Genomic DNA, 10,721 nt, shown 5'->3' with positions numbered 1-10,721 from the left:
TTTCTTTTGCGGTCACGTCCAGGGAGGTTGGCTATTGGTCTAATATACATCAGTGATAATAATTAAGGTGAAAGATTTACTTTAAAACAATATTTTTTAGGGGCACTAACAAATTTGTCAAGGCCATTTTAGATCTACTCAAACATGTTTTTGTTTTATGCCACTACATACCAAAGGCATGCAGCTATGAGAAACTTACTTTGAATTTCATCACTTTTATGAAGCATTCTTTCAATGTGCTGAAAGGGTACCATCAAATTTGGCAACTCTACATCATGAGAGTAGGACTTGCTGAAGCTTAGTTGAATTTCCTGAGGTGCATTCAAAAATTGTGCTATGAAAAATGAAACAAAATTCCATTTCTAGTAAATGACAGTCTTTTTCAACTAAAAGTTTCTTCATGTTTAACATGAAGAAAAACAGCCATATTAAATAATGTTAACGAATCAGATTCATAGGCAAAATGCATTGCAGACTTAAATAAACAAAACTTTATTTCACAATTAAATGTCTAGATAACAAACTGCAAATGTTAACAATATTCGTTTGTTTTCCATATAAATATAAAATTCAGTATGTACAATACATTGTGGATGACTTTTTACAAAATAAGTGTTCTAAATAAACATCATGAGGGCACAGGTAAAACAACTCAGATACAGACCCATCTTAACAAGTCAAGCTACCAAACCATTTTATGTTTAAACAAAACACCCACTGATAACATAACATTATTGTTAGGGAAATACACTTATTTACAAATATACACATAATTAACAATAGGCCCTATTTTGAGACACACAGGCATGAAGTCACGTGGCTACCATAAACGGTTTTGGCTGTCAGATCACAGGACAACTGATGTTACAAACAGCAAGTAAATGGGTAAGTAGGATGATGCAAAGCAAATCAAAAAATGAAAAGAACAATCAGCATGGTAAAAGTAAACAACCCTAATTAGCAAGACAAAAAAGCTTTAGGAGTGTTGACGTGGAACCACCTTAGTGACAACTAGCATGCAGTCTTCAAAAGAACAAGAAAGAGTACCTCCCACACACAGTTGCACTGACCTTTATACACTGAAACTGCCTAATTGCTTTTCCTTTTGCATAAATTGCAATGCCGAGGCTTAAAGGTTAAACTTGCCAGGTTGCCAGCGAGCTTGGGTCTTCTGCATCAAACTGATGGAGCTGGAGATTGTGGTCCTCACACAGCTATCTGGAAGTACTGCCACCAATATCTGTGATTATTTGCCAGCTTAATTTGGGAAGTTGGCTTTCAGTGTTTGCTGTTGTGTTATGAGGACTTCCCAGAGGCAGAAGGTGTCAGTCAGGATTTGAAGTTATTTAAAAGAATAAACTATCACTATAGTACGTGGAGATCTTTACAAACAGTAAAGCTTTAAACTAAAAGAGGGGAAAAATAAACAAAATAAAATAAAACAGGTATTCTGGGATATCTTTCTGATTGGAAGAACATTGACAGCTTGACAAATATGAAAATATCTAAAAAATAAAAATAGGATTTTTGGATAAGAAATGCTGAAAACTTTGCCTGAATCCAGACCAGAAAAAAGAAACAGTAAAAGCATACAGCAAGACCAGCGCTAAGAGAAGAAAAACTGGAGCTCTGGCTAACCTTGGCCTCAATAAGTCCCTGATGACACCATTCTGCGCTGCAGATAATGGTGGATGTTCAGCCCTTTAGAGAGGAATATTTGGCATTGACTCCATGGAGGTTGAGTGGTGTTTTTCAGTGTGTCCAGTCCACTCCATGACCGCCAACTCCTTGTCTCTAGACGTGAGTATCAGCGGCCAGTGTTAGTAGTGTACACGTGGAGGAAATGCTAGAGGCACGTTCCTGGAGAGTGTTGTTGTTGTTCCACACTCTGTGGACCTCATGGACTCCTGTACTGGACATGCACCCCATTGCCTTGCTCATTTCTGGACAGAGACTCCAGAAGAGTCGTGCTACAATGGTGCGAAACTTCCTTCGGAAGCTCTGGTTGATCCAGAAGTAGAAGATACAGTTCAGGAAACCATTGGAGGTGGGTAACCACACAGCCACAAACTCCATCCACTCTGAGACAGTACAGCCAGAGATGGCTGAAAAAAGCAAAAGGCACAATTATCTCCGTTCTCATGTACACTGTTTATGCAATACTGTCAGGTGGACAGATAAAGCCACATGATGTCCATTTCCCTGTGTGGAGTTTCTCTGGGAACACTGAAGGGAGGGGTGAGCTGCCTCTGGTGTTTCGTTTGATCCTTGGTTAAAATATAATGTATGTCGGTTTGGACAAAAGCTTCTGCTAATAAATGTAAACGTAAACATAAATGCAACTTCCTGCACATTTGCTGACTTTTCCTTTAATTGGAGGAACACAGTGGCCAAGTCAAGTAGGAGTGTGAGTTCAAGGGACATAGGGGCAGGGCCTGAAGTCACTCTGAAGGTGTTTACAGGTCCAGCTATTTATAGTCAACAGCAGATGCTAAAAAGTACTCCAACAAAGGCAGTGATCTATGAGCATGTAGACCAGTGAAACCTAGAAACATTCAGATAATTTAAATAGAATTCAGGTCTAGAAAATGTTCAATTCTCTCCTCAAAAAAGAAACCCTGACCACTTGCACTGCTTTCAGGATAAGGATCTAAGAATAAGATTTTTGTATACAAGGATACAAGGAAGTTTATTGTCACATGCATATAGTTACTGGAAGTAAGAAATGCAGTGAAATTATGTCTGGTGTCAGCCTATTTGTGCATTTATGGGGGGTGTAAAAAGTGCAGTAGAAGAGGGGTTTAGTAGATTAAGTGGCAAGATTTACACTTACCATTGTAAATCATCATAGCCATGCAAGGTGTCCAACATGCATAATAGACGGTCATCACTGGTACAAGCACACGGGATGCCACGTTAGGCCTGTTGCGTCCATTCAGATAACTCTTACTCAGTTTCACCTGTTGTCGCTTGGCTGCGCACCAAAGTCTCAGATTGCAATAGGTCATAACAATTGAGCATGGGAAGAAAATACATCCTGTCAAGCTCAACGAGTAGGCAACATTGCTGGAGTAAAATGGTTTGCAGACCAGTGATGCTGTAGAGAAGTGTACTTCAATAATTCCCTCAGGTAAAGAAATGGGCAAAAGTAACACGGGCGGGAAAAGCCATGCGAAGGCAATCAAGTACAATGCACGTCTCCTTGTCATTAAAGATGTGTATCTCAGCGGATAAAATACAGCGAGGTACCTCTCAAAACTTATTGTGGCCAGTGTGTACATACAGGTAGAGTACACCGTTGCGTTGAAAAACGCTACCACGTGACAGAATGTGTCGGGCCCCAAACTCGAGTCCTTAATTAGGCTTACGCAGAGATTTAAAGGCATCACAATGAGACCAAACGCGGAATCAGCCCCAGTTAAAGACAACAGAAAGTATCTGGAGTTCCTTGACCATCCAGCCACTGAAGAGGATATAACAGAAATGACAGCAATGTTTCCCAGTGTGACCATTACTCCTAGAACTAGAATAATCACTATCTTGAAAGGTCGATGTGCCAACTCCATTGCTCGATGGCCGTCGTCCATGCTCGTGAGATTGTACTCATTATCACTGGTTCCCGACCCGGACACATTCTGCCACTCCAGCATGGTTGCTTATTCCAAATCAATTATCATTTACATGACTGCGTATCATTGTCTAAAACTCTAAGAAACCAAATCTCCGTGGATCCGGCTAGCCTGTATTGTCGAAGACACTTTTGCATGACAGTTAAGTATTCCCCATTAACCGCAAAGAACTCACCTGGCTAGATAACGTGACGTCACACGTCTACTAATTGATGAACTTCCCTAAACATATGTAGGCCTATAACAGGCAGCTGGACTTCTTTTCAAATTGACACGTAATTGATGGAAAATTTGATGTAGGTTAAGGGATTTGAAACGAATGCCCTTTGTTTAAGTTAAAGTGTTATTTCGATTTAGCCAGCTTCTGCTTCTTGTTGGTGCCCCACCCCCAATCCCAATCCTCCCCCACCTTTCTTGCAGCCCTTGCCACTTCATCTACCTTTAAAGCACTTTTTACCCCCCCCCCCCCCCCCATAAATGCACAAAAAGGGTGACACCAGACATAATTTCACTGCATTTCTTATATCCAGTAACTATATGCATGTGACAATAAACTTCCTTGTATCCTTGTATCCTTGTATCCTTGCATGATTTAGGCATTAGGCTGTTTTATGAGGCCCAGCATGCTCACCCTGTATGGGGAAACAGGTAATATCTGCTCTAGTATTTTAAGCACATTATCTAGGCTACTTTATTTGTGCCTATTTGGGGAGGACGTCACTGGTAGGCTATCCTTTGGACCCTGCAATATAACTTTATATGAGCAATAATTCCTTAATATTTCAGATGAATAGTGAGAATTCTGGATGGATATTTTGTTTCATGTGTGTCAGTATTCCCACATCTAAAACCACTAAGAAATATAATAAATTACTGATTCCCCCCCCACCCCCATCTCTCAATAAAGTATCTATCTATCTATCTATCTATTTCTATCTCTTAAGCATTTTTGTTCCAATCTGATGCCAAATACTGAACTTTGCCCAGGTACAACATTTGAGTGCTTTGCTAAGAATGCATGTTTACATGTAGGCCTTGTATGAAACTTGTTGATCTGAGAGCTAGAGCTCTGATAACCTGTGTTTCGTAGGCTACCTACCCCATTACAAGATCATCGCAATTCATGGGGAGGAAGGGGGTCTTCGGGTGAGTAAATCAATTTAAATGTTGCATTATGGTACTCCACTTCACTCATTATGCAAGACTGATATTGTTTTTAGTGGAAATAACTGTGTAGCTCCTATGTGCCCTATTATAACTTCTCCCTTTGTGTTCCGTGGTAATCTTTCAAAACTAAAAAAATGGCATTGCTACGGAGTAATTGATTATGCTTATGTGAAATGTATGTGACTGTTATGCCATTATCTGATTTGTGTGTGTGAATTACATTTGGGGTCCTCTGTGTCAGCAAGCTGCACTCAGAGGCATTTGACCTTTGGCCATTTTTAGAGGCATCACATTCAAGAATCTATAATGTCTTAAAATATGTCTGCATTGTTTAGTTCTTAACAATGGGCTTCACATTTAGATATAGGCCTAGGTCTTCATCTCACACAATCAATAATTATCTCTCTTTCTCTCTCTCTGCCCAGCTGAGGTTGAGTATGGAAGGCATAGTGCCGGCCCCAGTATCAGGTGTGACCTACAGAGCAGCGATGCTTCCTAAAGGAGGGTTTTTAATGAGGCAGGATCGAGTGTAGTGCACCTGAGCTCCCGACAGCTTGCTGGTCACCCCTGGGAGTGGCCCGAGCAGAGGTGCAGCGTGGCAAAGACATTAGGCCTAGCGAGCGGCCGACAAATCAACCGTCTCTTTCTGCCTCGGAAACACCCCCTGATACAGAGCCAGCGGGGCTGTGATGGTGTTCATTAGGCTCGTGACAAGTTCATATATCAAAGGTATTTTTCAGGCAGGAGCTCTTCACAGTGGGTTCCATTAGCGGCTGGCTTTGCTGCTTCGGTGCCAACGAGTCCGGTAGCTGCGCCTGGGTCTGCCTGCATGTGTGAGCGAGCAGCGACCCCCGCGGAGAGGTGTTCAAACAGAGCATGACTCGGTGCGTGAAGCATATGCTATCACCTCTCGCCTCCGCTCGACCACACAGTGCTCCATGAGCACCCTCGGAACCCCACACAGTGCTCCATGAGCACCCTCGGAACCCCACACAGTGCTCCATGAGCACCCTCGGAACCCCACACAGTGCTCCATGAGCACCCTCGGAACCCCACGTCTTGCGTCTAATGGGCTCAGTCGTTCACTGTTAGATTATGTAATGCCATACATTATTCTGTAGGGCCTGACTGTGTGTAGGATACAATCCCAGAGTTTTCATCTGGTCTCATCTGGGCATTCCATATCCAATCCAAAAAGATTATATGGAAATATGAACAGTCATTCATATGAATGATGTGGAATGTTGTAAAATATGGGAGCAGTTGTGAATGAAGTTATGTATCCCTTTGAGTAGACAGTGTGCTGTCAGATACAATGCTCAATGGACAGCAGTCTGCGTATTGAGTTGTTTTCTGCTGTGGCTTTCTTGAAGTGTAGGAGCTATTTCTGTACAGTGTTTGCACAAGCAGTGTATCAGAAATCCTTACGCCAGGGATGCAGGCCTCTCATATCTATTAGCATCATCCAGTCTCTTATGAAGGGGACTTTTGGAGATGTAGGCATGCTGTAGTGGAGTACAAAGAGGACACTAGAAAGAGCAAGAAATAAATCTGCATAATGATGTGCAAAGATGGTACTGTCTCACATCAACTGAATTAAGTTTGTTAGTACACCAGACAGGTTTTTTTATTCCCAAAGGTTAATGTATAGGAGTTGAATGCTTATGTGAACAGGATACTTTTCAAATGGTTTTTAATTGATTTATTTTCAATTTAACAAACGGGCAATTTATTTAGCCTTCAGAAATGCACTACATAATAATAGTTCACAATGAAAACACTTATTGGCAAATATGTGTATGTCCCTTTTTTTGCTGTAGAAATAAGACAATTGTGATGATTTCCAGGAGTGGTCGAACACTTTTGCTATCCACTCTATGCAGGAACACACATTCAGGGAGAAAGAGAGAGAGATGGAGCCATAGTTGCTGTCCATGGTCCTAAAATAACCCTAAAACATTAACTCAAGTAGCTACTTGCTGTTGTGTTCATTGCACACTTGCAATGCCGTTTTAAATCTTGCACAACCCCTCATGTCTGCTTTGCCACTCAGCAACTGTTTTCTGGTCAATTGCCTGCTCTTAGACTAAATAGCTGAAAGTGAATACAGCTGTTGGGGCACATTAACAGCATACTGTTACAAAGAAATCCAAGACAATACCTTCAGACCTTAAGAGCTATGCAAATGCAACACTTCCGACCCGCGGGCAGATTGCATTAAGATTGCAGCACTGCGATGCATCCATCCATCCAGGCCTTGTAGGTTGCTTGAGTCAGACACGGCTGTTGAGATGGAAATGGACTCGGGGCTTTCTGTACAGAGACTGGTCTCACCAGGCCAAGTAAATGGTGAACAGAGACCTTTTTTGTTGATGCAATAACTTGGTTGTTCACGGCCATGCTCTGATAAGGTGCATTGAGGTATTTCAATGGCTGTGTATATCTGTTGCTCAGACAAATAGCTGGTTTCATGAATGTGTGTATTTAGTTTCTCTATTCCTACCCACTTCAGTTCACTGTTAGTGATTTGTCATGCTTCTTTTGGCAAGCATGAGCAAAGGAAACATCAATGGATTTGAATTAGAGTCCATGAAAACTATTTCATCTCATTGCACTGAACTGAATGGAAACAACCTCCTGTTTGTCCTGATTGTTCATAGTCATGTAGCCAGACTGGAGACAGTATAGACTGGAGACAGTATAGACTGAGACAGTATAGACTAGAGAGAGTATAGACTGGAGACAGTATAGACTGGAGAGAGTATAGACTGGAGAGAGTATAGACTGTGACATCCCCATAAAAAGCACAACAAATGGAAGAATATTGGTGTAATGGCATTACTGTAAGGCTTAGATTGAAACTTCCGGCAGACGTTGTATACAGTCAAGTGTCTATAGACACTTGTTGCAATAGTGAATTCTTTTTTCTGTTTATTGGCGACTGCCATGTATTGAATTTCATGTTGACAAACCGTTCAGTGCAGTGGGATGTGTTGTTGTTCTATCCAGCCCATGCACCCTCATGCTGCCTTATTGCTCTCATAGGTCTCCTACCTGAACAGATTGAACGCGGAGTTATCGATTTTGGAGAGCATTCTGTGGAAGGTCAAATAGTGCTGAGATAAAAAACAAGATGTCCTTTGATCATGTAGAATGAAGAAGCATATTTCTATCATAAACTTTTTATTTCATGACGAGCTTTGCATTGTTTATTTACATAGTTTATTTACATTTGTGGCTCGGTGGCTTTCACAGTATGCTAGTGTGCGTGTATTCCTTTGCACGTCGTATATGTGTTCCTGGATACAGGCCCCATTATTTGCAGAATATATAGATGTGTTTGTGGTTGAAGGTGGTGGGTGGTGTTCACCTCTGTGCCAGGGAGATAGTGGGTGTTGTTTGTTTGTATGGGGCTATACATGCTTGACAAAAGATTTTCTACAATTAGAAACACTCAGGAATGGGAGGCAGGAATTCATGGTGTTTTGTCTGGTGTTTCAAGTAATAGGCAGTAAGACATATGGCCACACTAGAGAGATAACACATTGGCTACACTGACAGGAGACACCAGCACAAATTCAGTTAATTTGAGTGGTAGAGGTAACCGACAGCGGGGTGATGGACAGTTTGGGCCAAAGCTGACAGTTACAGACTGTCTGTGCATATACACTTCCCCTCACTTGTCCTCAACTTTGCTGTAAAGACTAAACACAGTAATGGGTAAACTCGCTTTCTGGATTTGGCGCGTTATCATTTAATGGAAGATTAGTGAATGAACAGCACATAATATTTACTTCATGTACTTAATAATCAGACTCAGCCATTCTCTATGGGGTCATTAATGTTTGTTTGATATTATCATATGTCCCACTGTGAATGTACCCAAATTGCAGTGTTAATGAAATAGGTCACAGTAACATGCTGCTCCTCAGTAGAGAGAGAGAGAGAGAAGGAGAGAGAGAGAGAGAGAGAGATGCAGTGATGGACAGTGATTGGTGCCATGAGAGATGTCTTCATATGATCCAGTCCTGGTGAAATCTCCAGCAGTGTCGTGCCTGTGTGGGGGAAAAGGAAGCATGTTGTTGTACATTGCAGGGGTTATTTTTAGCGTATCCCACTCATGAGCCAGAGTAAATGATGTGTGTAAGGCTCGAGTAGAATTTCTCTGAATAAGATTCCCTTTGCTTTCTCGTGCTAATTAGCTTGGGTAAAGCCTGTATAGGACCAGAATAGTGAGAAAACCACAGACAACCATTGAAATGAAAAAGAAGAACAGTTCAGTCCTGGTCATTTAAAAAGACACAGCTCTACAATAATTGGTGGGGATGTGATTAAAATGTTTTGAATACCTTTATGTACAGTGCATTATATGCCATGTAAACTGCAGGGGCCTACATGTATAGCCTACACAGTGTAGGCTTACATCTAAAATTTCTTAAGCCATCCGTACATTCAGTAAAGATTTCATTCTTCATCCACTTTAACCCTCAGGGATTATTTTATCAATAGAATATTAGGCCAAACCCTTAAAAATGTCACAGTCACATTCTCCTTTGTGCCTAAAATTGAAATTACTGCCTTTTTTATAATGCCATTTATGTGTTTACATGAAATGAATCTCCTGTCATTAAACTGTAAAATTACCTACCAGTAATGTGTATGATTACAGTATATGACATTTAAATACATTCACTGATGTAATGTTTCCACAGTCAAAAAAAAATCTTAAACTTGCATAAGATCATGCTCTTAATTCCACCTACATTGCCTCCCATCTGAAGAGACATTTTTCAGTTATTCAGCTGAACTAAATAAGTTCAGTGTTACGCAATAACCAGTCTTCCTTTAGCCACTGCACCTTATAAAACATGCTGCGTTCCCTGCCTTCACAGAAATTGGTTTTATCCCTTAACCTTCCTCTCAGCTCCTGGGTGATGGCACTCGGATACCCTGCATAATGGTGAGGGACCTTCCTGCGCTGCTGTCACCAAACACCCCCCCCCCCACACACACACAAACACACACACACACAAACACACACACGCCACCCTCCTCAGACAAACCTCCCACTGCACCGCAGATACTTGAGAAAGGCTACAGTAGATAGATAGCCCTCCAGTTCAATGCTATCCTCAGTTTAAATTCAGTGGGGAAAAGAGTTAGATTCTCTGCTGCAGACATTGCTGGAAACCTGCCATGGAGAGCAAGGTCTTCACTTTGAGTGCGCACACACACGCACACACACACACATACACACACACACACACACACACACACACACGCACGCACGCACACATACTAAGAAGAAATGAATGCGATTGGCGATGGTAATCAGCCTCACAGGCTTTTCAGCAAGCCCTCAGGTCCTGGACATTAAACTTTCATAGCTGTTCATTACTAAGCCGGCAGAGAAGGGGAGAAGTGGTCCACCTGTTTTCCATATGAAAGAGTGAAGTTAAATACAAATATATGTACAGCGTTTCTTAACATGAATTATGAATCACGTCAGAAAGTTTCAGGAGACACAGGCACCTTAAAGTTTGGTGCTGCTGTCTCATGGGTAGGCCACAGCTGTCCCACATATGACACCTCAATGAATATTCATTGGTGGGACTTGTCCAATTATCATGAAAGACTACTGAGATATTTATAAACGTGAGAATGAGGGGAATTAAAGAGCTAACTTGAGGATGGCATTAGAAGAGGAGGGTCTTAATTTGGACACTTCATGACCTTCATGGAAAACCAAGGGGTGCTGGACATATGGTGTGTGTGGGAGTGGGCGGTATATACAGGAGATACAATCATGACTGTTGGGGGATTGTGTAGGAGTCAGTGATGGAGGTGTTTGTTATGAGGGATCGTCAGTCCTTATCATGGTCACACACACACATGCCTTCCCCTGCTGTGCATCATTATGTGGGA

General features: G+C 41.6%; 1 protein-coding gene across 1 annotated transcript; it reads right to left on the bottom strand.

Moving 5' to 3' along the window:
- Nucleotides 1-1,794: 1,794 nt before the first annotated feature.
- On the bottom strand, nt 1,795-3,650 carry LOC143125298 (putative G-protein coupled receptor 21). Its single transcript, XM_076286637.1, has 2 exons — nt 2,834-3,650; nt 1,795-2,105 (listed from the first exon to the last, which is right to left on the bottom strand). The coding sequence occupies exons 1-2, from the start codon at nt 3,648-3,650 to the stop codon at nt 1,795-1,797; spliced, it is 1,128 nt and encodes a 375-aa protein (XP_076142752.1).
- Between the last annotated feature and the right edge of the window lie 7,071 nt (nt 3,651-10,721).

This window comes from Alosa pseudoharengus, unplaced genomic scaffold (assembly GCF_046254945.1).
Source record: "Alosa pseudoharengus isolate Yale_2024_CS ecotype anadromous, Long Island Sound unplaced genomic scaffold, YU_APseudo_1.1 YU_APseudo_1.1_scf_16, whole genome shotgun sequence".
Classification (NCBI taxonomy): Eukaryota; Metazoa; Chordata; class Actinopteri; order Clupeiformes; family Clupeidae; genus Alosa; species Alosa pseudoharengus.
The sequence above is the reverse complement of the archived record's forward strand: the minus strand, read 5'-3'. Positions and strand labels throughout refer to the sequence as shown.

Excerpts from the sequence above, each read along its gene's own strand:
- LOC143125298 (XM_076286637.1), bottom strand. The coding sequence starts at position 3,650 with ATGCTGGAGTGGCAGAATGTGTCCGGGTCGGGAACCAGTGATAATGAG. Across the intron at positions 2,106-2,833 it reads GGCTATGATGATTTACAATG|CCATCTCTGGCTGTACTGTC; the intron begins GTAAGTGTAAAT and ends TGCTTTTTTCAG.